Source organism: Agelaius tricolor, unplaced genomic scaffold (assembly GCF_023055355.1).
Source record: "Agelaius tricolor isolate 1412-34295 unplaced genomic scaffold, bAgeTri1.0.p SCAF_34, whole genome shotgun sequence".
Taxonomy (NCBI): Eukaryota; Metazoa; Chordata; class Aves; order Passeriformes; family Icteridae; genus Agelaius; species Agelaius tricolor.
This window is the reverse complement of record NW_027269294.1, coordinates 589526-614595: the sequence shown is the minus strand read 5'-3', so window position 1 is coordinate 614595 and position 25070 is coordinate 589526. Positions and strand designations below refer to the sequence as shown.

At 41.0% G+C, this 25070-nt stretch overlaps 1 protein-coding gene and 1 long non-coding RNA gene across 2 annotated transcripts in view; both read right to left on the bottom strand.

Annotated features, from left to right (window-relative positions):
* Nucleotides 1-25070, bottom strand: part of LOC139602522 (uncharacterized) — a 140409-nt gene that overhangs the window by 27630 nt on the left and 87709 nt on the right. The window lies entirely within an intron of this gene.
* On the bottom strand, nucleotides 3642-14325 carry LOC139602487 (SWI/SNF-related matrix-associated actin-dependent regulator of chromatin subfamily A member 5-like). The gene is made up of 13 exons (XM_071452374.1): nucleotides 14261-14325; nucleotides 13776-13885; nucleotides 12728-12954; nucleotides 11164-11285; nucleotides 10923-11075; nucleotides 9540-9676; nucleotides 8937-9081; nucleotides 8432-8551; nucleotides 8088-8198; nucleotides 7436-7549; nucleotides 6695-6817; nucleotides 5325-5457; nucleotides 3642-4365 (listed from the first exon to the last, which is right to left on the bottom strand). The coding sequence occupies exons 1-13, from the start codon at nucleotides 14261-14263 to the stop codon at nucleotides 4190-4192; spliced, it is 1674 nt and encodes a 557-aa protein (XP_071308475.1). The 5' UTR covers nucleotides 14264-14325; the 3' UTR covers nucleotides 3642-4189.

Below are 25070 nucleotides of genomic sequence, written 5' to 3'. Positions count from 1 at the left end.
TTCCTTTCCATTTTGCAGTTTTGGGCTCCTCTTAAGAACAGCTTAAAGAAAAGAAGAGAAAAGGCCAGGACCTGCTCCCAGCCAGTGCCCAGCCACCTGTTTGCCAGAGATTCTCCTTACAGGTGATGGCTTTTCTAAGAAAGCTCCAGCTCAGCCTTATCACAATGCCCTGGCAGCCCTCACCATGAGCCCCAAAGGCCAGGGCACATCTGTGTGCTGCCTCAGGAAGCTCAGGGGCTCTCTGGGGGACAAAACCTGGTTTGGGCCCAGAGCTGACTCTGCTCCCTGCTGGCTGAACTGTGCAGCTGTGGGATGCAGCTGGGTGCTGCAGGGCAGAGTGTGTCACCCTCTGTGCCAGCCAGGCTCCAAAGGCAGCCCTTGGTGCCCCAGCAGCGCTGCTGGAAGCGCTGGCAGCGCTTGGCACAGATGGGATGGAGCCTTCCCACAGCTCTGTGCCCTGGCACCGAGGCTGGCACAGCAGAGAGGCTGATGGCAGCAGAACAAACCCAGCTGGCTTTCCATGGGCACTGATGGGACTGAGAGCCCCAGGCCAGAGCTGCTCCCTGCCCAGCCCAGGAGCTCCCAGTGCTGCTGCAGGGCACGGGCTCTGAGGGAACCCTGCAGCTGGGACAGGAACGCAGCAGCGACAATTCCCAGGCACAAAGAGATCCCCACCTGCTCCAGCAACTGAACCTCTGGGGCTCAGCCCCACGGGCTGTCCCTGCTCCAGGCAGGAGGAGCCACACAGCCCCCGAGGCTGGGCTCACCCCCTGCCCTGCCAGCAGGAAACAAGGGCTTCATGAAGCTCTGGGGACACCTTCTGTCCCCAGAGGGCTCTGACACAACATCCAGCAGTGTGGATCTTTAATAAAGACACCTCGGACCTATCCTTGCCACACACTCGCCTTTGTTATTGCCTCACAGTCTCTGCTTTAAAATGTTTTGCTATTACAAGTGTTTAAACAAGACTGACCGTGAGCCCTGCACCCTTGCCGTGCTCCAAGCCCGAAGGCAGAGCTGGATATCCTCACACTCCTCCAGCCTGAGGGAGCTGCTGCAGCATTTAAAACATTTACAAACCACCCCTGCCCTGAGGCTGTGCAGCCCTGGGAGGTGCCTGGGTGCCAGCCCAGCATTAGAGATGGGACATCAGGAGAGCGAGCAGACAACGCCCACTGCAGCCTCTGCACTCTCGGCGCTGCAGCTGCACGATCCTCACTGCTCAGCCACTCTCAGCTCTGATTCCAGGACTCCCGCCAGGAAACTGAGGGCCCTTTCCAGATGCAAATCCCCACAGAGCCACTGCTCTCCTCTCCACCCACCCTCCTGCTCCACCTTTTACCCCTTTGGTAGCCACCACCCCACCCAGGACACAGAGGAGGCTCTCGGGTGCCAACTGAGACCCAAATCGATCCAGGTGCCTCAGGAAATAAATACAAACCAACTCCTCCCTTCTAGGCTAACAAAATGTCCTGGTGCCCAGTTCCTGTTTCCTAAGGCAAAACCCACGGATCAGGGGAAAATGGCAAGTCCCAAACCCAACCAAACCCGGTTTGGCATCGGTTTCCATCAGGACCGTTCAGGTTTCCCAGTGCCCCTCAGCTGCAGCCACAGGAGCAGCTTCTCTCTGGGACCCAGGGGGGTGGGCACAGGGACACCCATCCCGCTGCTTCCCGGCCCAGCCCAGAATGGAACAGAACAAATGCAGTTCTTGCCCTTGCCATTTATGTCTGAGCTCTGGCACGGTGTTATTGAGCACAAAACTCCCGAGAGGGGACAGTCTGTAACTACTGCTCTGGATCAAGGATCATCTGTCAGTTCGTGTATGCACTGCACAGCTTTCATAAACAGCACTGTAACAGATACTATTTTAGACTGTAATACTATAATAGACTATAATAGAGACTGTGAAATGTTCAAATGCTTTTACACGTAAGGAACTCAGAAAATGGTGTCAGATAATGAGGTGATTTCCCACAGCTGGGGACAATCTTATCTGAAACACAAGATAACAGAAACAGAAACCAGAGCACTGAAAAAAAAAAGGAAAAATTTACTGACCCTCGTTATCAAATAACGAGGGAGTGAAAATAAGACAGGATGGCACCACAGGAAGAAATAAAGTATATTGGTTGAATCCACAAGATGGCACGAAGGTTCCAACCAAGCAAAAGAACATCTAAACTGAAAAGGACTCTTTGAATATGTATAAACTCTAATGAATATGCACACCCCACTGCAATGGAACAGAATCTAGAGAACACGGTTTAAGGGAACCGGGTGCTCCTGGCAAACAGCCAAGCACCCCAGCGCTGCCTTTTATCCCTTAACAAACGTGTAAAAATTCTAGAGAGTGAACTCTGTTTCTCACCCAATAAAACGCTGTTCCCGCAGCTGGGACGAGCCCCACCTTCATTCCACGGCACACGATCCCAGAGAGCCGCAAGGCCCGGGACAGAGCCGTGCCACCCGCAGCGGGTCCCACGCAGCAGCGCCCAAAGCAGCCCCGGCCCCCTGTGGGTGCCCCCGGCCCCGGTGCCCCCGGCCCAGCTCCCTCCCCTCCGGCCGCTCACCTGAGGGCACCGCCCGCTGCCTCCCGGCGCTGCTGCCGAGCCGAGGGCATTGTCCCCGCTCCTGGCCCAAAGGCCGCGTTCTGCGCTGCAGGGCGCGCTCCGGGGGACGCGGGGCCGGGCAGGGACAGGGTGAGCCGGGCTGAGGCGGCTGTCCCAGTGCTCTGTCCCCTCCCGGGGCTCAGGCCGGGGAGCGGGGCCCTGCCAGCGGCCGCCATTGCAGCGCGGAGCAGAGTCAGGTAGGGCCGGGGACAGCCGAGTGTGGCCCAGTGGAGCCGGCAACAGCCGAGTGTGGCCGAGTGGAGCCGACAACAGCCGAGTGTGGCCGACGACAGCCGAGTGTGGTCGACAACAGCCGAGTGCGGCCGACAACTGCCGAGCCTACCCGAACGGCCGACTCTGGCCGCGATTTGCCGAATCCATCCGAGCTTAGCTGAGGTGAACTGAACGGAACGCGACGGAACCGCGTTCAGCCCAACCAAACTAGATAAGCCCGACCGAACTAGATAAGCCCGACCGAACTAGATAAGCCGAACCCACCTGAACATTACGTCGTCGCTCACTCACCCATCTCTCAGTGTGGGCAGGCACCCTCAGCTCCAAGGAGCCGTGCAGAGCGAGCGCTCCGTCCCTTGGGAAGCACGGAGTGATCAGCCCCAGGGACAGGAAAGTACAGACAAATGCCGTGGTCAGCCCTGAGGATTCAGGAGGATTCCGAGCCAGTGGCCCAGAACCTGCCACAATTCTATCTACAATTGCAATGTAATTACGGTGGGACAGTGCAAGGCTGGAGTTCAGCGAGCTCGGCCGTTCCACCGGGGCTGGGGACATGACTGAGGGGGTTTTGTGTCAGTCTGATGGGCCTGAGCAGCATCGAGAACTAAAAGGAAATTTGACAGAATTGTTTTGAGACAGATTGCCCCAAAAACTTGGGCTGCTTCTAGGGGGACAAAAGATTGAAAAAGCTTTCTGTTGAATTCCTGTCAGAAAGTCCAGACCCACTGGTTCAGCTATGGAAGGGATGGATATGATGCACCACAGAAAGAGACAAAAGCAGAAATGTTAAAAGGTCTATCTCCCATCCTTCCCCAAGACTGTTGGATCAGTCTTTTTTAAGTGCTCTCTAATCTGATGTTTCTAACTCCCTCTGTCTTCTGCCATCTCTACCTGTTTCTACTTTACTCCAATTCTCTCCACCTGTTTTCCTATGTTTCTCTCCCCCCTATTGCTCTACCCACCTACCTCTCTCCCTTCTCTTCCTCCATTTCTCTCTCTCCCTCTCTCTATCCCTCTCCATCCCTTTATCTCCCCCATTTCTCCCTCTCTCCATCCCCCTCTCTCCATTTCTCTCTCTCTCTCTTAATTTCAGTTCCACGTGTCCAGAAGGAACTGTGCTCCTCCCCAAGGCCTGTACTATGTGGAGTTACACAGCGCTCTGAACTGTGTGCTGTAATACAGAAGACTTTTACAAACACCAGGGTAGACCATAGCTAAGGGTGTCATCACAGCACTTCCATGGGATGGAAAAGCCATAGGAAGAAATTGCTGAGTGTTATGCAAAGAGACCAATGTCATGCCCAAGATGTCTTCATACATCAGCAGCACTGGTCAGACAGGGGTCATGCATCTCCCCTCACTGGCACCAGGAAAAAAAAAAAGAAACTGAGCAAACCCACCTTTGTATCGAGAGCCTTTTTTATGCTGATTCGTCTCTGAATTCTAGCTTCTCCTCTTTCAATCTGAGCCATGATCTTCTCTATGTCTTGGAGTTCATTGCATCTTTCCCAGAACACAGCTAAGAAAAGAACAACTTCTTAGTATCTTATCATGCATTGTAAAAGTCAGGGGTTTAACCTTAAAAAAAGGATGTTAGCTGTTCCTTCCTTTTACCAGAGCTTACTGCTGTGTAACAACAGACATGCCTTGAGCTGGTAAGAAACCTTCCCTTCCAGCTACCATGTGCTGCAGTAGTACAAATGCTGTTTTGAAGAGGGTAGATATAGGAATCTTCAGTTTAAGTGAGGTACAATACAGGCCAGTAAGACTTTTGTGTGTCAGTCTCCTCAAAGGAAACAAAGCTTCTTCAAATGAAAACGGATGTAACAGAATACAGTTTTATCAATAGAAGCAAGAGGGCAACTGAGTGCCCGAAGACAAGCAAGTGCCTGAAAGACCATTAGGTGTTTAAATAAGGGGTTTTTGTACAAGATTTTTGCACATTTTCAACTTGCTCTGTACCTTTAGAAATGTAGTGCCAGGACTTTGCAGCTACACTACAGTGGAAAAAAATCTCTTCTAATGCGAGGTTAAGACTCAGGTTACCAGTGGTGGCTGTAGGTTCAATCGTGATGTATTTACTGAGTTCTGCTCTCGAGGAGGAGGTAAAGGTTAACTTCTCATTAATGAATACAAGGAAAAGGGAAATCTCTTCAGCTAAGCAGTGTTTCTCAGCATTTCCCTTTGCAAAAATTAACAAGAACTGAAGACAGTGCTACCCAGTTAGATTCAGGATACAGTGAAGTGGCTCAGCAGGAGTTTAGGTGTGCATTTTAGTACAGCCTTAGTTGTGCAGGCGGTAATGATGGTAAAAGACAGAGCAGCAGATCCAAAATACATCAATATAATTCTACCCCAAAAATCTTAGAACAGCAGTGTAAGAAATTCTCAGCAGTAGGATGTTACCATGTTCTCAGGCAGTTCAAATGAGCCAAGCAGAGTTAGATACTCTCAGAGCTGAGTACAGAATTAAGTTACCTGAATACTCAATGACTTCCTCTGGGGTTTTTCCTTCGACTTCTCGTGCTATATTTTCAATGTCATCACGGCCCCACTTCTCATTGGCTTTGAGGAACTGGTTGAAATCTCTCTTATTCCAGTTAGTGAAGCCCTATACAGCAATCAAGAGGAAACATTGCACAGAGGTTCAGGATTTGTCCATCTCCAAATTTGATTCAACTGGTTTCTTGAAATTGCCTGTAACACTTCCATCATTCCACAGTGTTAAACCTTTTCTTTCTCTGCAGTTTAATTTAGTAGAACTCTTTTTATACTGCAGTCACTGTAGTCTCTCTATTTAAATACTGCAAAATGACTAGCACTAGTTCTTTATTTACCTAGTAATTTCTGGTAAGTTTTCAGCTGAAAAATTAATCCCTCCTCCTAATAGTCTCTCTGTGGGATTACTTTCTAAGAAAAAAAAATTGCTCAAGTGAAAGTAGTGTAATGGCTTTTGTTTTGTCAAAAAGGCCCCCCAAGTGCCTCACAGACACCCTCAGCCATTGCATCATTGCAGTGACCGCTGCATGGTCACTCTCCCTCAGAAGGACTAAAGCCACCTTGTGATGGTGATTTTCAGCAGAGACACAAGTAGCACTGCTGAAGTCATGAGCTAAAGTAGGTTCATTTCATATTACCAGTAGCTTTTACAAGTAGTGGGAAGTAGCAAGTTCTGCCAGCCATGTTGTGATTTAGCCACAGCTTACTGGACTGTACTGATTCCTGACCTCTGTGATTCTGGTGTCTCCACAGTGAGCTGTTCCAGCTCATTACTACGCAAGCAAGAAATCCTGTCCTGTAATTCCGATCCCCTGCCAAAATACAACGTGTAAATAAAATATCCAAATAAGGCATATCAAGCATTCACCTGGTTTTAAATTATTTAAATATACAGGCTTCCTAATTATATACCTATTCAGCTCACACCCTCTTTTAGTGAGGGGAACTATCCACTACCAGATGTGGTTTAGGAAAACTGACTGTTCAGACCCCAGGATTCACTTCCATAAGGGTGTGAAACTGAGGCAGAATATGTGCATTAAATCATGTGGAATGCAGCACACCCAGCTCTGCAGCCATTCTGCAAGGTTTCATGGAAAGACATCACAGTCTATAGTGAATGCCAGACTAGGATTCAGGAGAATCCTTGGTGCACATTCCTCAAAGATATCCTATGACATAGGCCTATGACAAACCTAATGCTGGAAACTCTTTTCAGTCTGAACCAAACTGTGCAGATGTGTTAACTACGGCACATGCCGATCAGTGACCAAGAAATGCTCCCATAATGCTGTGAAACACAAAACAAGCTTTGGCTGATTTCAGTCTCACTGAAGAACCGACAATACCTGGGTTAGAAGTTTCTCTTTTTCTTCCAGTTCTTCATCATTAAGAGGTTCAGCCTCATCAATCTTAAGCTGCTCTTCCTTTTGTGCTTGGGCTGCATTTGGGAGATCAGGATTACGAGGTACCTGAAAGGTTTTGCACTTTGTAAAACTGAATTAATTTTTCACAGATAATTACTAATTGTCACCTTTTTGTTAATATAACCTAATAGCTTCGACAGCTGAACATGATTTTATTTCATTTAAATTACTGTGAAAGGCTGGAAAAGTACTTATTCTCCTACTGTTGCATTAAACTGTTCCATTGCAAGAATTTAGAGAATAACACAGAAGGGACTGGACCTTAAAGATCACCTCTTTTCCAAGCCCCTGCTATGGGCAGGGCCACCTTCTGCTTAGACAAGGATGCTCAAAGGCTCGTCCAACGTGGCCTTGAACACTTCCAAGCAAGTGGAATGTGGGTCATCCACAGCTTCTCTGGGCAAATTGTGCCAGTGCCTCACCACACTCACAGTGAAGAATTTCCTTCCAATATCCAACCCAAACCTGCCCTCTGTCAGTTTAAAGCTGCTCCCTTGTAAAAAGTCCCTTTTCAGCTTTCCTGCAAGCCCCCTCTAGGTACTGAAAGGCTGCAATTTGGTTGCTCCAGAGCCTTTGCTTCTCCAGACTGAACAATCCCAACTCTCAGCCTTTCCTCCTAAGAGAGGTGCTCCAGCCCTCTGGTCAAGGAAATTCTTCAGTTACCTTGTAACCAATTGTTTTCCTGTCGTAGAGAATCTCTTTTTCCAACAGTTCAAACAGGCGAGGAGGAAAGAACTGGAAGTCCTGTACATTTGGCTGTTTTGGAGGCCGTGGAGCCTGAAACACAAAGCTTGCATTTGCTCCCTTTCACATCCAGAATCTGCTTGCTTGTAAGAAGTAATTTAAGTTTATGAGCAAACAAAAAGCATTATTGTTACAAAAATGCACTGTCTTAACTTGGGGGGAAAAAAGTCACACCATGCAAGACACACCAACCACCACAAAGAATTCTAAAAGTAAAAGAGCAGTGAGAGAAGGGGAAGAGAGGTCTTTTGGGAGGAGGTGGCTGGTGAAAAAGTCACACGTGTTTAAAGCATTAATCTTCCACAGGAAAATTTACAGCTGCTTAAATAAGAACCAGAAAAAACTTGATCTTAGCCTCCCTAACGTCTTACAAGTTTCATACTGTTCTTATTTTTTCTCACAGAAGTTTGTCTCAAGTCTTTTGGAAATTTTTTCTAAATTTAGATAGTCCCTCCACTTTATAAAAGTGAACAGAGCAGTTTTTATGACTCAAGACCTATTTGTTGCTTAGAGCTTCAGCCATTTACCATACATATTGAAAAAATTTATTTCTTTTGATTAGTCAACTCACCTTGGGTGCTTTTGGTTCACTGACTCGAAGAGCCTCTCTGAAGTAAGCATCCACAGCATAATTGGCTTTTCTTTCTCTTTTAGGTGGTTCAATCCACTCTGTAAATGCCAACTATAAAAACAAAACCCATCACCCCCAAAACCAAAAATTAAGTCTTGCAAGATCATGAGACCAGCTACAAGTTTTATGTAAAATTAGATCTACATCTACTTCATTATAAGTGTTATAAGTGTTATTTAAACTATTTTCATAGATGACACTGTATTTTACCCAATACCTCTTAAATAAGTATGACTAAAACATGCAATTCAGGGCATTCCTCCAAAAGAAACTTAAAACATTACCTTCTGTTTTTCTCTGTAGTCTTCCCCTTCAAAATTATACACGCTAGATTCAGTATCCATAGTAAAATTCCTAAGGGAGCTTTCACCCATCTTTGAAAGTTTTTCGTTCATTTCCGCAGTCTTGGACAGGGGATACAGAAAAGAATAGTAGCCATTTGGATGGTACTTCATTATTTAACATCTCGTTCCCAGATAGAACGGGAGCCATTTTGGAAGGCACGTCATTATTAAACACCTCATTCCAGAAAGGAGCCACTCTGAAAGGTACTTCATTTTAAAACATCCCATTGCCAGAAAGAAGAGGAGCCATTCTAGAAGGTACTTGACTATAAAACATCTTATTGACAACATCAGAAAAAACAGACACGATTGAGTAACACAAAAACCCTCTACAGCAAAAACCCCTTTTCTCTCCAGCTTGGAACCAAGTTATCATCCAGAGACTCACTATCTTGCCATCACATTCAAATCTACAGGTGAGCTTCCCCTTTACAAACCTTCTCACCTTCTTTGCCCCTCTTTCCAAAATGTGATCAATATCTTCATCTGTAATCTCACTATCCTTTGAAGCAAACACGTGTGTTGCTCCATGTCTGATCATTTGCAGCATTTCATCCTTTCCAAGTTTATTCAGGTTTTGATCCACCAATCTTCCTAAAGATAAAAATGCTTGAGGATAGCAACTCACTAAAGAGTTTATCTTATGGAAGGAGCAATACAGGATTTTCTCCCCCTTATATTTCCACATACAAACTACATATTACTGATTCCAAGCAAGTCAACTAAGGTTACCTTACTTTTCTCTGTCTATTAGAAAAAGGAAAGGCATTCATTTAAATTTAAAGTGAAAGAAGAAACTGAGTGCTTTAAAAAGTCAAATCTGACTATATCCCACCAGGCAGGTAAGCAAAAAGTTAGTGAGGAAATGCCTACTCCTACAGTAAAACAAATTTCCAAGTGGATGAGGCCTTTGCACATGAACTCCCTTCAGAGTTCAGATGAGGCAAAAGCAACAGTCCCACTGGTTCTTACTGGCTGATTGCACCATGATTTACAATGGGAGAAGAAGGGAATTTCATCCTAGATCCGAAGTGCCTTCATATAATACTTGCCTTGCTGGATGACTATGGAATCCAGGCGCAGTTTCATTTCTGCACGCTCCACTATCCTTTCCTCCACGGTATTGTCTGTAATAAACCTGAACACACGGACAGTCTTGGTCTGCCCAATTCTGTGCGCTCGATCCTGCCCAAAACAGTAACAAAAATGTCAGCACTTGCCTTCCAGCATGACTACATAATGAGGTTTAAGATCTTCATTATTTACAGCACACAAATCTACAAAACAGAACAGCACAGGTTACTAAAATGTTTACAGCTATCCATGGCTACCCAAGATATTACATTTTTATCTACATTGCAGGTTTGGGGTTTTTTTTTTCAATAACACTGACAGTGAGTGTGTCTCTATGTGTCATAGCTAAAAAGCAGCAGGATTTGGGGTTTTTCATTAAATCACACAGAGGAGAAGATTTGGATGCTTCTGACCTTAAGCAACCTTCTGTAGAATCAAAGCATGAAGAAATCATCTCTCTGCTGACCAAAAGCTGCCTTTCTCAAAATCCTTCAGTAGTGCCATGAATAGTTCAAGAAAAATACAATAACCCTGCCTCTCCTGACTAGTGAAACATGAACCACTGTGAGAATCAGTATTCTCAACACACACCTGTAGTGGTAGCTGGTACTGCCTCATTTGAGCTATTAGACACCAGTTCCATCATTCTTTTGAAGTAATTTTTGCTAGAGTACTTGAGACCCACAGGTTAACTGAAATAATTTAAGACATTTCCAAGACTTGTCTCTGAAAGGCCTCATTTGTCAAAAAAAAAAAAACAACCAAAAAAAAACCAACCAAAAATCCAAAAATCCACTGGCAGTTTTTAGATAGCTTTGCTTTCTTAGGTGGTCACTCATGTCCTTGACATGTATCCAGGATGGAGATGCATCCACATCTACTTAAAAAAACCCCTAAGGATAGTTACTAAAATGAGATCCTTTCATTACCATCACCATAAAAGCAGTTTTTGAAAACTTTAATTCAACTCTTCTTTATCTCATTTTCAAGATCGCAGGAAAAACAGTGAAAACACATTCACCTCCACTCCCCACAACAGCTTTATAGTTTTGGGATTAACAACCTAGATTTAATTCATTTTTACTTCCTCAAGTAGGCTATTTGCATTAAACAATACTATGAGGTGTAGCACACACCCAGCATTTCCCACTACATAAAACACTGTATAACCCAAATGTGACTGAGGACTAATGGTTCCACACAGTGGAAGCTGCACTTGAACTGAAAATTAGTCTTACAAATCCTGCTCCTGTGCTAAAATGGGAAAATACCAATTTATTTTGGAAGTACACATTTCTAGCAAAGTACTCTGAGAAAAAGAAAAACAAAACCCCATAATTTCCATCTGGAATCTTACCATAGCCTGGAGATCTACTTGTGGATTCCAGTCTGAATCAAAGAGAATTACAACATCAGCAGTAGCCAGATCGATTCCAAGACCTCCTGCTCGTGTACTCAACATGAACACAAATTTTGAGCTGTCAGGATCATTGAATGCATTAATGGAAGCCTAAATCAATGAAAAGAATGTATCAGTTAAACAAAATGTTTTACAAGTAGTATTTTTACATAAATACAATCCCTGAAGTTGTAAATACCTGTCGCTCATTGTGAGGAGTTTGTCCATCCAGTCTGCAATATTCGTAATTTCTCCACATACAGTAATCTTCCAAAATATCTAGAACTCTTGTCATCTGCCTGAAGATTAGAACCCTTGAGCCTGTTTGGGTAAAAAGGTTTCTTATGCTTTCACCAAAATGTAAGATTAAACAAACTCTCCAAGTCTGCACTACCAGAAAAGGAAGGAGGGCAATTCCATGTACTAAGAAGAAAAGTCGTTTGAATTTCAGACCCAAACTACAATGCAGGGCTGCAGCTGCTGCTGCCACAGCACATCCATGCCATAGGACACGTTTGTCTTACCCTGATATGTCACTGTCTAATTAATGGCTGGCTTCTCCTTTTCATTTTGTGTTGTACTCCTCAAGAAAAAGTTCCCAGACATGGCAGAGTAAGATGGTAACACAAATATAAAAACATTATCAAGTATAAATAATAAAATTTTGAAGTATTTGATTGTTTTGGATTTAAGATCTCTAGAAATAAAGTGAATTCTTCTTAAGTACTTGTCAGTTTACTGCCAAGAACAACTTAAATAAAAAAAAAAAAGAAAAGGTTCAGTACTTTATGCATATACACTCAGCCATTTCCAGTCTACTGGAGAAATTTAAGTAAAACACAGGATATAACAAAGTTTCTACTTCCTTTTGTCCTTTGGACTCAAGGGTTAATACTGAACTCTCTTGTTTAAGATGCTAATTTGATTTGAGACCAGTCCAGTATTAATTACAACACCTCATCAATAAACCTGATATCAGGAAGAAACCAAGATCAAAAAAGCACAGTAACCACTGAATTGCTTGGTTTTCAGTCTTGAGTTATACAGTCACAGCTGCTTGGATGATACCTAGATACAAAGTACAGTTTACTTCTATACTACAGAAGGTTGAGGTTTGGACGTGGTTTTGTTTTCCTGCAAAGTGTCCCCACTCACAAACCTACATCCAACTTCTTTAGCAAAGTTACTACTGTAAGCATACTCAAAAAATAGTGAGCTAAAAATTTATTCCAGTGTCAAAAACTCTGTTGCAAGTGACTTTTACAGTAATCCATTTCAAAGCTCAAATAACTTTAAAACAACTCAAGAGTTCCCCCATGTCTGAGTGTTTATAGAATACACAGAAAAACCTCAGGTACTGTTCAAAATCACATCCAGCAAGAAAGACCAACATTTCACACAGGATTTGACTTGAGCTATGTATGAGGACTCTGAATCTGAAATGGTCCTTCATGGCAAATCAAAGGCGTGGCTAAAATACTACATAATTATATTTCAGATAGCTAAGAAAACTATGAAAGAAAATCTAAAGCCCCAATCAAATGATGTTTTTATGGTGTGAACTTAGCTGCGATGAAAAAGTGGGAAAAAAAAAGAAATCAAAACACTTCAACACAAAAAGCCATAATGGACTATTGATCCAAGCTGGTATCATACTAGAAACCAACAGTAATCCTGGCTAAAGTCCGCTGGGTTTTGCTCAGAATACACAAAAACATTACTGAACCAAAAAACTCTCAAAACCCCAGAAAGGAGATGCATACCTTGTTCTTTCAACTTAGGCAGCAATTTGTCTAGAAGTACCATTTTGCCACTGTTAGTGACCAAATGCATGTCTGTTGTGTAAGGTGGGCCAGGCTCTGCTCCATCAAAGAGGTACGGGTGATTGCAGCATTTCCGCAGCTGCATCAGGATGTTCAGCAGTCTCATCTTGTCCAGCTTCCCAGCTGAGTTCAGGATATCTATATCCTTCATCAGGATTCGGGTATACCTACAGCACGGAAAGAAAAAAACCCTTCTGTTCACTCTAAAATGAAGCTGGGGGATGACTTACAAGCTGCATCTTTTGCTGGTGCAGGGGGAGGAGGAGGAAAGGTTTGAATACATGTAAGCCAGGAAAAGCCTGTGGGAGACAGAACCTGCCCTCAGCATCATGGCAGCCATGGGACATGGTTTGGGTGTCATTCTTTTGCCTCTGGGCAAGTCAGAAATGTAGCACAGACTCACAGAATCGATTGGGTTGCAAGAGAACTCTGAGATCATCAGTTCCAACCTTAGGCTAAACACCACCATCCACTGGGTGCCACATCCAGCTGTTTCCTCAATACCTCCAGAGATGGTGAATCCACCACCTGTCTGAGCAGTCTATTCCAATGCTTGACAACCCTTTCCATTAAGAGATTCCTCCTGATGCTTGACCTGAACCTCCCTTGGTGTAGTTTGAGGCCATTTCTTCTTGTTCTGTTGCCTGGGAGAAGAGGCTGATGACCCCCTCGGCTGCACCCTCCCATCCAGGAGTCGTGCAGAGCAAAAAGGTTCCTCCTGAACCTCCTCTCCTTTAAGCAAGAAGTTAAGCAAGTTTTCATAAGTCTTTAGGCTACAAATACTGTCTAAAGCTCACCCTTCTCTTCATTTAATCAGGTAAATCTCCCTGACATGCATGGTTCTGTCATAGCAGTGTCAGAAAGAAACAGGAATAAACTGGGAGTATACCAGAGGGAATAAATTGAGTTCTACACAACCTCCAAGTCACAGACAGCACATTCCTTCTGAGCCTGAACCACAGCCCAGTCAAGCACATGCATTAATTACCATTCTCGCTGCATTTTGCTGAGGCCCACATAAATTTTAACTTCCTTCTTTGGAGGCAAGCTTTTCTCCACATCAGCCTTGATGCGACGGAGAAGGAATGGTCGTAGCACCTGAAAGAGGTTCACCATTAAATGCATTTTGGAAACTGAAACACTGATCAGGTCAATGGATGAATCAAAGAGCAGATATTCTCTATCACAGATACATGATCTAGTGTTAGACAATCTGAAAAAAAAAAAAGCAACCTATATGGAGAAATTATTTGCTATACATAGGATATACATGTGCTTTATTTGAAAGACTCAAAGATTAGGTCAAAATGATCTTTGACATGGTTCTGTGTCCTTGGACTTAATTTTGCTTGACTGAAAAGTTGTGGAATAATCTCTCTCATCCTAATAGTCTATCATAAGAAGTATTAGAAGAACTGTTTGGGATTTAACTTAGGTAAATGTAACCCTTGTATAAAAGGCAAAAGGACTCACCATAGGAAGGCGCTCCACCAGTTTTTGATCCCCTAGACAGTTGTTGGTATCAAATCACGAATCAAAATCCTGTATCAACAAAATCATTGGTTTATAAGAGGCTTCCTTTCAAGGTACAATAGCATCACAATGGTGAACAAATACAACTCTCATATGGCCAGGAAGTAAAAGAACAAATGACCTTATTTGGCCTATTTTATGAAAAGCTTTATAACAAACATTTCCAACTCAATCTATCACTTATCAGTAACTGACACCACTAACTATACATATCCAGGTCTACTTTCAAATTGGGAAAACCAGCAAAATTAATTTGATTCAGAAACAAAAGACTTACTTCAGCTGAGTTAAAGACATCTGGCAAAAGGAAGTTGAGAAGTGCCCAGAGTTCATGTAATTTTGTATGTAAAATTTTGTATGTAAAATCATGTAAATAAAATTGTTCTGAAGTGGAGTTCCAGTTAATAGCAGTCGGTTGGTAGTCTTGAATTCCCTTACAATTTCTGATAACTGAAGGACAGTGAGACATGTCCAAATATCAAACATATATATTTAAACATTACTAGTCCCTACACCATCAACTAAATAACCCACACAGATCTCTTGCTTAGTGTAAAATAAATTACCTTTGATTTTTCATTTTTAATCCTGTGGGCCTCATCTATAACAAGGTATCTCCAGTTGAACTTTTTGAATACTGACTTCTCTTTGATAAGCATTTCATATGATGTTACACAGACATCCCATTCTCCAGGCAGCAACACCTCTCTCACAAAGGCAGCCTAGGTAACAAGGTGACAGCTGGTAACTGAGGCTTTGTCAAATTTAAAGGGAGTTAAGTTCCACTTTTTCCACAGGGAAAAGTCTAAGTACATGATATGATGTCCTCTGCCCTATGCAGGTCCATGATGCTCAATAAATAAGGGGAATTTCCTCAGTCAGAGACATAAAATCAGAGTGTTGCACCTATGCAAGGAGCAAATGATGTTTTGAAAAATGGGGCTCTTACACTGTATTATGTATAACACTTCTCCCCATCGCCGTTCATCCATCCAGATAAAATGGAACCTCTTTCCTCTTCAAATGTCAAATATGTAATAGATATTTGGAAATGGAAAGGATACCTTAGGGTACATGCTAATGTACTTCCTTCAATTAGGTTTTATGATTATGACCTTTATTCCAACAATAATTTAATGCTTTAATTAAATTTGCAACCATTTTCATTGCTGCAAGATGTCCTTCATCTCCCTCTACTGTAATTGAATGGAGTGGTTTTCAATCACAATCAGCAATATCTAACAAGAAATTTTAATACCTCTTTTCAGGAATCTAAAATGGATCTTTCATGTTTTAAAACAAACTTCATACCAGTGCTATGGCAAGGAATAATTCCCACCTCTACTGTAAGCAAATAATACACATTTTCCATTTTGGCAACCAGATGTGGAATATTAAATGTTAGTTACAAAAAGAAAATGAAAAGACTTAAACTCCTTTAAGTAAGAATGAGCAAAGTTGAAAAAATTAAAAATTAAACTAATAATCGCACCTTGGTAAAGAATATCCATTGGTAATTACAATGTCTCTTGACTTATGACATGTTTCTGACTAAACATCAAATCTGGATGCAGGTTACTGGGTTCAGTCTTCATATATCTTTAACATCTCTGATTTTCAAGAATTCATTTGCTCAGAAAATATCCATTACATTTGAAATAATAATCATATTTGAACACCTTTTGACAATATTGTGATCTGCCCAGCCACAGACATTCAAAGGAGTGACTTACACAATGCAAAAGATTTCTGGAAATAGGTTACAGCAGAATATTACTTGTGCACTTACCAAAAATGCCAAAAATGTTGAAAATAGCATTTATTCTTTTGAAAACATCAGTCTAGCATTTCTTCTTTGCAGCAATTTCTTCCCAAATCCACTCTTCTTGTTTCTGTACAGATGATTTCTTTTCAACCAGGGTTATGTTGCCTACAATAACAGCAACAAGGATGTTCAGGAAAGGGGAAAAAACACCAGAAAAAAAATGTACAGAATATTTAATTTGCAAGAAGAAAATAAACTACTGCTTTGCATTCTTTATGTAACAGCAGCAACTCTGCACACATTTGCACAGAAGAGGGAAGCACAGCAGCAGAAACAGGAAAACAGTTAATATTAACTCATCACCTTAGAAAAATAAAAAAATAGACAGTATTTTCCTCTTTCTTGCACATAGATTTAAAATTTCCTGGAAGGACATCCTAGACTTGCACCTCTTCTTTGGGTATTTTAACACAAATCAGGGAAATCTGAACTAGTTTCTAACTAGAAAAATGTATCACCTTGGAAATAAAAGGTAGCTGAAAGGGGAAAGCAGAACACCTAGATCTGAGGAAATTTTGACAGTGTCTGCTAACATGGATTACATGGATTTTAAATTCCAGTCACAATGCCAGACCTGAAGCCAAACCTGACAGCAGCTGCTTTCAGTTCATGTCTATATATCGGGCACAAGAAGAGATTTATCTAGTCTGGGGCTGTAGATGTGCGGAGGCTTGATGCTGGTCAAAACCACCTGGAAGTAGCTAAAGTAAAGAACTGTAGCAGTTTGCAGAAGTAGGATGAAAGATGAAGGTTTTCTGAAGCAGGGCAGGGAACAGAAATGCCAAATGGAAATGAGAAGTTTCCACGGGAGGGAAGGTGTAAAGCAGGAAAGCAATGGTACATGTGGTGACAGGAGAAAATCTGGGCTGCAGTGAAAATGAACTGAACAGAGTCAGAATCTCTGTTCTGAAAAAGTCTGAGGAGATGCCAAGAAATATAAGCTGGATTTTGAGAAAGCAGAATGAGCCCTGTAACGCTGTGAGCCCTATATAATGTCAGGTAATTTTTTCCCCTGCATTCTTCTAAACCTTCGTAGAATGAAGGAACCTTCTACCATGGATCTCTCATGTCTTTCTTTCTTGGAAGGTGGTGAGTAAATTTTATCAGTTGCATCAATACAGCCTGAGTTTGCACAACAGTGATGTGGGATGTGAACCTCTGGTGGGATTTGATAAAAGTTGCCCTGGCTGGGTAATGAGAAAGAGGGCTGGAAATGACTGAGTTTAGTTTTATCCTGACCAAAAGCACTCAGGAATTTACTGAAGCAGTCATTACTTGTGGAACGTTCTCTATTCACTGTGTGGTCACTGCTTTCAGTGCAATTATTATTTCCAGCCATTACCTGGTAATGAATGAAGAGGATTAATTGCTGTTGTCCTTTAAAAGTTTCAACTGTGCTCAAAATTCTTTCGTGACTCTTGGCAGACAGGGAATGTTTGGCTTTTCAATGGGTTTGAGATGCATCCATATCTGTTAGCAAATGATCATCACCCCTACTGCTTCTTGATTTTAAAATGCATACAGCTCTCAGCCTGAGACTCCTTGGGTTAAGAACAGGAGTGATTTACCAAGTGTCTACGGCTTGGCCTGCTCATCTTGCCCAATGACATGAGATACATGTGCTGCTTTTGACAGAACAGCGGGACATTTTTCTGAACAAACTCAACCACTGCTCCACTGCTTTGCCTGGCCATGTGCATATTTGGATTATTTTTGTGCCAACAATGCAAAATATTTTTTCCTTAATGACAGGTTTTATTTTTTATTTCTGCTGCCTCTAGTTATGAAATTCTCCAGAGAACCATTTACATGAGACAAAACTGATTCTCAGAAAATATATCAGAAATACCAAAGTAAGGAGAATGCATAATCTAGTGGATGAAAAAGATAAAATACCTTATCTACTTTGTGTCATATTCTGGCAATCAAATTATTGCACTTGCAGTATCCATCTCTGTCAATAGGATGGGTCACTGGCTTCTGCATTAAAAGCTCAGTTTAGCAAAATCATCACTATTTCTCAAAAAAAAAAAGTTATGATCTCATTGAAGTCATGTAGGACAAATGAAATCACTGTTTTTTCAGGGAATTATTTGTCTCTCCCTCTTGGTGTGGTGTTGCCCCTTTTGAAGAAATGTATCTTAAATACAGTTTATTTTCTTTCTCTTTAAACTTGCTGTTAAGGCATATGCTTGCATCCCAGACACTCTTCATTAAACATTCCTGTGCTGATGCACAAGCATCATTACTCCCAGAAGAGTGGAGAAGTTTTAACTACCTCAAACATCACAGCAATTAAGGAGATCCACAGCTAGAGGAGATCCAGAAAAGCTTTTCATTTTGAACATCAAGTCTCATTATTCATATGCAACCAGCAAACCAGGTCATTGTTGCATTTATCCAACCAAGTTCTTGTCAAAGGGTGGGAAGGAAACTTGGAAAGGCTGAACTTGGGGCTCAGGAGTCTGCTCCCAGCCTGCCTTCTGCTCCAAGTCAAGCTTGAACACCAGACAGCCACCGGTTACCCTTCAAAAGGAAGGTCAAGCTAATTAGTTGAGAGGATCTATAGAAGCATTTTATAACAACCAAATTAATACTAAATGAGTTCACAATGATTCATATTATTACTGAACAATTAAAAATGACAGGGCCATTATTTTAAGTCTTGGTCCAGTTTACAGCTACCTATCCCACACCAGGAGATGTGCTGCTGAGCTAAAAATACATTTCATCATTGGGAGCAATGAATCTTGGGAGGAGTGGTATTTAAACCATCAGATATTTATGTGCAGCAAAAAGTGAAGCTCAATAAGTTTTCTGCCCTTTGTAGTTTTCTGCCCTTTCTAACAGATAAACTTGAAAATCCTAATCCCAGTCTCTTCTGTATAAGTCTCTTACAACTGAAATTTATTTATTGATTTTTGTTGTTTCTCACCAAACTGGGAATTGTAAAAATTTCATGGTTTGCATTTAAAGTCTGAATACATTGGACTTCATCTCCTAGCCACTGAATCTGGTTTGATAACCAGAGATAATTAGTAGCTTACATATTTAAAACAGAATTAGTGAAATCAGCAATGTAAAAAAACATTCACTAGAAATTTATCTATTTTTCAGACAATTTCTTTGTTTTATTTTGGGTCTGCTTGTTCATTTGTTTGTTTGTTCCATAAGGGATAATAGATTTTGTAAGAAATTGAGACCCATATCATATATTTCTCTTCAATGCAACATAACTCAGTAATTCTAAGTTATATTCTATCCATTGCTGGTTCCGACTTTGACAATTTTTTGCAGCTCTGAATAATAATTTTAAATACAATTCTGGTGTCTCTTTCTAAAGAACACCTTTATTCTTTCAGGCAGGTGGAAGGTTAGTGCAGCCTGCCTGAACAGCAGATGGCCAGCAGCAAAGCTTTTCCCTGCTGACATGATTATAAAGGGAGCACACTGCTTTGAAACTGAGTTTGCTACTGCTCATAATCATAATCTACTGATTGATTTATAAAGCTCCACCTGAACATTTGCAGAATTTTACATCAAAGACATTTTTTCTTTCATATAAAAATACAGGAATTATTCTGAAAAAAGCATGATCCTGCAACATAGACCTTCCAAAGCATCCAAAGTCAAATCTCAAATGTTCCTGGTTTCCATCAGTAAAAATTTTTATTTTTCAGTAATATCTATCATGAAGCTGCCATTAGTTTTACCAGTCCTGATACTGATTTTCATGGCATTTTAAATAAAACTGAAACATTGTCCTCTAATTTTGCTTCTCTCAAGTAGTAGGATTAAAAACCATATGATTGTACATGTGAAAAAATTATGTTCAACTCTCAGTCACCCATTGTCCTTTCTCAGGTTGCTGTTATGTGACGTGGTATTTTGCTACCATGGAATATCTCAAACTGGAAGGGACACAGAAGGATCAAGTCCAGTTCTGTGCTCCTCACAGGACCACCTAAAGTTAAGCAGCATGACTGGAGCATTGTCTGGATGCCCCTTGAATTCTGACAGGCTCGATGCCTATTATATTATAGAATATATATTTTAATGTAATTTGCATCAATGTATACTACAGGCCGATCTCTAAGTCTGACCTAATTGTCAAATATGGTATTAATAATCTTCTGACTTATTATAAGAAACATTTTGCAGATGTTTCCCACAAAAATTTAAAGGCAATGTTAGAGATTCCAATAAAGCTTATTCAAAGCAGCTATGTCTCATATTTAATTTCATATTCTTCTAAAGCACCAAGTGCCCTGGCCTATTCTGTTTTCTTAGGAATCTGTGGAACACTATATTATTTATAAAATGTAATTAATTTTCGTTCAATCTATCCATTCATGGTGGCTTAAAAGAAAAAGCTATAATCCACCTTACTGCTTTTGTTGCATGCTCACTATTTACATTTTTGTGTAAAATCTCATTATTCAGACTGCTGATTGAATAACTTTGAAGTGTTTTGTGTCTCATTAGCAATGCTGCTCATTATGCAGAGTATGATGACTAATGGAAAGCCTTTGCCTCACAGCTCCAGGTGATGGAGATTTTTTTTATCATAAGCTACTGTTCAGACATGAAATGATTATAGAAGTAACAATAAATAATTAAAAACTTAATTACAATTTCCTTTCAAGGATTGTCACCACTTTGCTGGTGTTTAGGTTTTGTTGTGATGCTGAATGCGGGTGTTCCCTTCTAAATGCACATAGTCTGGTATGACAAATATCAACTCCAAAAATGATACATTTCTATCAGTGACACAAAGTAAACAAGGGGGAGAAACCTCTGACAAAGGTTTTGAAAATGCTACAGTCCCTAATCCTTTAGATCAACACAGGCCAATTGCCTCAAAGTGGGAATCCTAATACTAATAATGCTTCCTTTAAACCAAATAATGCTCCAGATAGCCTCAAGATATGGAAAACTTGCATTCCTTACATTAAAAAACGTAATATTATATTTTTTTCTTTTTCTGCATGGAAAAATACATCCCAACAAGGTGATCTATGCAATAGTACCAATAAAGGGAAAACCTCAGCCCAAGCAGAAATAGATACAGTTACACCCGGTCTTCATCAAAAGTCATGTGTATGATTTCTTCACACCAGATAAATAAGGAATCCAGTAGGGACATAACAAATGCTCTGGAAAAAAACATCTGATTTGCTTTCCCCGAAAGGTCAACCATGACTTTGTTATCCATCAAGTTTGTAATAGATTATGAAAACAAGAATTTCCAGTTGGGTTTCATGGCATTTGGTGCATTTTCCAGGGTTTCAGCTCTGTGATAGAGAGCATTCAATTTTGCTAAAGTATCTCTAATTTCCATCATTAGGAACAGCTCTTTTTTAAGAAAAGAGGTGAATTCAATTTTGTTTTGCTTTGTTTGTTACATATTGTAGTTTTTGATTAATAGCTACTTTACACACAAAACATTCAGTGCCGTCCCTCTACAAAAATTGCATCATTAAATGTTTTTAAAAATCATGGTCCCTGGAAGAATTTGTCTACTTGTATTTTATGAACTATTTCCTAAGTTAAAATGAAAACCAGAGTTAAGCTGTCAAAGAAAAATGAAAGACATCCTGAAAAGACACAGAACTAAAAGGAGCCTATTTTTAGTTTAAAGGAAGTACAAATGTACCACACTTGAATCATTATCCTCATCAGGATGACAGGTGATGCCAGGGTAATAAATAAAGTCTCTGATTAGAAATGAAATTGCTATGACAGAATCCAACGGCCACAAAGCCTTCAGATTCCCCTCTCTGTCGTCTGCATACATTCTTCCTCTTCCTCCACAATAAACTGTCTATTGATTCTAATTCAAGGATACACTGCAGGGAAGAATCAGCAAAGATCAACATGAGAAAACAAAGCAAACAAAAATAAGACATACAGCTGTCAGTATAAAATTTTCTAGCCACAAAGCGAGCCTAAGGAGGAGACACCAACTGTACCAGTGAGAACACAGGAAAGCCTTTTGGCAACAGTTAGTTCTGGTTTACCAAAACACCAAAGTGAGAAGATTGCCACTCTGTGCTACAGATCTCCACTCTAAATCAGGAAATGCAATAATAACTTCAAACACACACTGCAGATTCCCTTCTCAGGAAAGGAGAGCAGCCCTGCTGCTATGCTGGTACTACAGCCACAAAAGGACCTACCCATGTAGGTCCCATTTTCAGGAAGCAAAATGCAATTGCAGGGATATTCCAATAGCAGCAAGCCCAAGCAAATGTGTCTCAAATTATTCTTCCTTGGCTGTGTTGTTTATGACTAAACTGCATCACAAGTAGCAGTAAGTGCACTTTGAACAATCATGTGACATTCAATTAATTAACCATAACCATTGTTTACATGTAAATCAGGTACTCATTAGAGAATTAGAAAATCATTTCTTTTGAAGTGGGATTATTTTTATCCATTTGACTGATAAACTTAACTCTTCATTATATTACTCTTTGCCATCGAAATTAGTATCAGTAGGATTTGATATGACCACATACACAGATGGCTGCAGAAGCTGAGAACAGAGACCACCTTCTTATTTAAACTGAAGTAAGTGAAAATACTTCTTCCGTTTCTCAGATTTTGCCTTCAGGAAACACAAATCTGCAAGTTCCAATGGGTTAGATGAGATTGAAAGTATATTGAGCATCTTTGACCTAAGGTGTGGGCTTTTCCCCCTATACTGCAGGGTGGCTTTTCTTATTAATTGCATTTACAGCCCTTTGTAAATGTGTTTGAGGATTGCTCATTTCCACAGTCTAGGGCTGGAGAAATGAAATCACAATAAACTGATCTTTTGTGCCCCACCAATCAATAATGACAAACCACAGAAGTCCTTGTACTACTGGAATGCACCAAGGACAGTCCTGAGCACTCAGCCAGGCTGCAGCATGGTTTAAATGGCTGCCCTGGTAAGATCTTTGTGCATTCCTTTATTTTCCTAATAGAGACTCCTATAATATCTGAAGCTAATTTGTCATAAAATACTTGTCTTCTGTCTCAGTGTGTCTTACAGTACCCTCTTCTCTCCTAAGTATTTACACAAGTAATGACTTGAGGGGCAGAAGGAGGCAGAGATTTTCCAATGCCTTTCTTCTTCTCTGCCTGGATTACAGTTTCAGCCAGCAAAGCAAGGCTTGTAACAAAGAAAATTCATATGAATTCAGTTCCATTGTACTCCACGTATCAAAGCTCAGGTCCCAAAAAAATTCAACCTAATTTTTAAATATTCTCTTCAAAGCTCACAAAGCTCAGGGTGCAACTTTCTTCATTCCTCAGTTCTCAGAGTAATAAAATTCAGTGGTATTTATTGGCTCGCCTGGAGCTGCTCAACTTTTTCTGCTTTGGTTGCTGTGGGACTTGATATTTAAAAAGTTTTCATTGACTTGAGTGCAGAGTTGTTACCTTTACTGGCAATAGCAATCTACAGCCAAATTTATATAGCTAGGATGGTAATTTCAATAGCTAGCCTGTTTTCTCAGTTTCATAATATTACTCTGTTATTAAACTTTTATAGCAGAAACTCTTAAATAAGTATCTCCAGCATTTCTACACACCTTAGAAAAATGGCTCTCATAACTGGATACTCAATACTGTCACCTATCAGAATGTGGTCTTATTATTTCTGTTTGGTTCTGTTCTATTTTGCTCTTTCTTTGTACATTTACGTATTCTACAGCTACACAAAATATTATTATTACCACCCCTCCCAATGTTGTGAATCTAGGCATTCAGTCCAATACCACATCAGGTTGCTCCTTTCATGACCTGCCCATTAGAATGTAATTTGCTGTGCAATGCTGGTAAGAACGTTAAGAGTTAATAATTTGTCCAGCCCTCTTTAACAGCCTAGAAATATGGACGGTACAGATATGACTTATATGTGTGACTTATATGTATGGTCACAAGGGTTTTCAGGATGAAGAAGAGATGAGAATGTTGACTCCATGATCAGAAGGCTTGATTTATTATTTTATGATATACATTACATTAAGGCTATACTAAAAAGAAATAGAAAGGAAAAGGTTTCTTCAGAAGCTAGCTAAGCTAAGAATAGAAAAGAAGGACTAACAAAGATCTGTGTCTCAGACAGAGAGCAAGAGCCAGCTCTGCCATGAGTGGTCAGGAAATCCAAACATCCACAGGAGACCAATCACGGGTCGACCTGTTGCATTGCACAGCAGCAGATAACCATTGGTTACTTTTGGTTGCTGAAACTGCAGCTTCTCACAAGGAAAAATCCTAAGAAAGGATTTTTCATGAAAGATGTCTGCGACATATACGCACTTGTTGACTGCTGAAAAAAAATGAATTATTGTCCTTAATACAATTATTAAGGACAATACAATTGGAATTAAGGGAGGAATCTGACTTGGACCTGAGGCCACTGCCCTTTGTGTTCAATGATTTGGTTTGATTTTACACTGGATGTCTAAGAGTCAGGAGCCCAATGGTGGCAGCTGAGCCAGTGGCTTTTTTTTCAGCTGAGTGGGTTAACAGCATGTGTATTTTTTTTTTTTTTTTTTATTTCAAAAAACGAGGCTAAAGCATTTTCACACAACATCCACTTTAAATTAGTGGAGAGCAGGTCTCTGAAACTTGGAACGTTTCCCAGACAAAACACAATCCACAGAGCTGTAACTTGTTCAAGAAATGATAGCAGAAGTTAGAATATGTTCCTGATGAAGCTGTAAACTTCAGCTGGTAGACTTCTCAAAATAAGGCTCAATGCTCCTGCTTAGTGATGAGTAGGGTGAAAAGCACTTCCATCTGTTGTATTGTGCAGAAATAACATCAACTTCAGAGAGAAAGCTCTTAACCTGTTTGCTTTTGCTGGAATGAAAAAACCAATTCAGCAATTGATATTTTGGAAACAAGTCCCCAGTAATCATAATATTTTTT

Excerpts from the sequence above, each read along its gene's own strand:
- LOC139602487 (XM_071452374.1), bottom strand. Across the intron at positions 5,458-6,694 it reads AAGAGAAACTTCTAACCCAG|GGCTTCACTAACTGGAATAA; the intron begins GTATTGTCGGTT and ends ATTGCTGTATAG. Across the intron at positions 4,366-5,324 it reads GGAAGTCATTGAGTATTCAG|CTGTGTTCTGGGAAAGATGC; the intron begins GTAACTTAATTC and ends TTCTTTTCTTAG.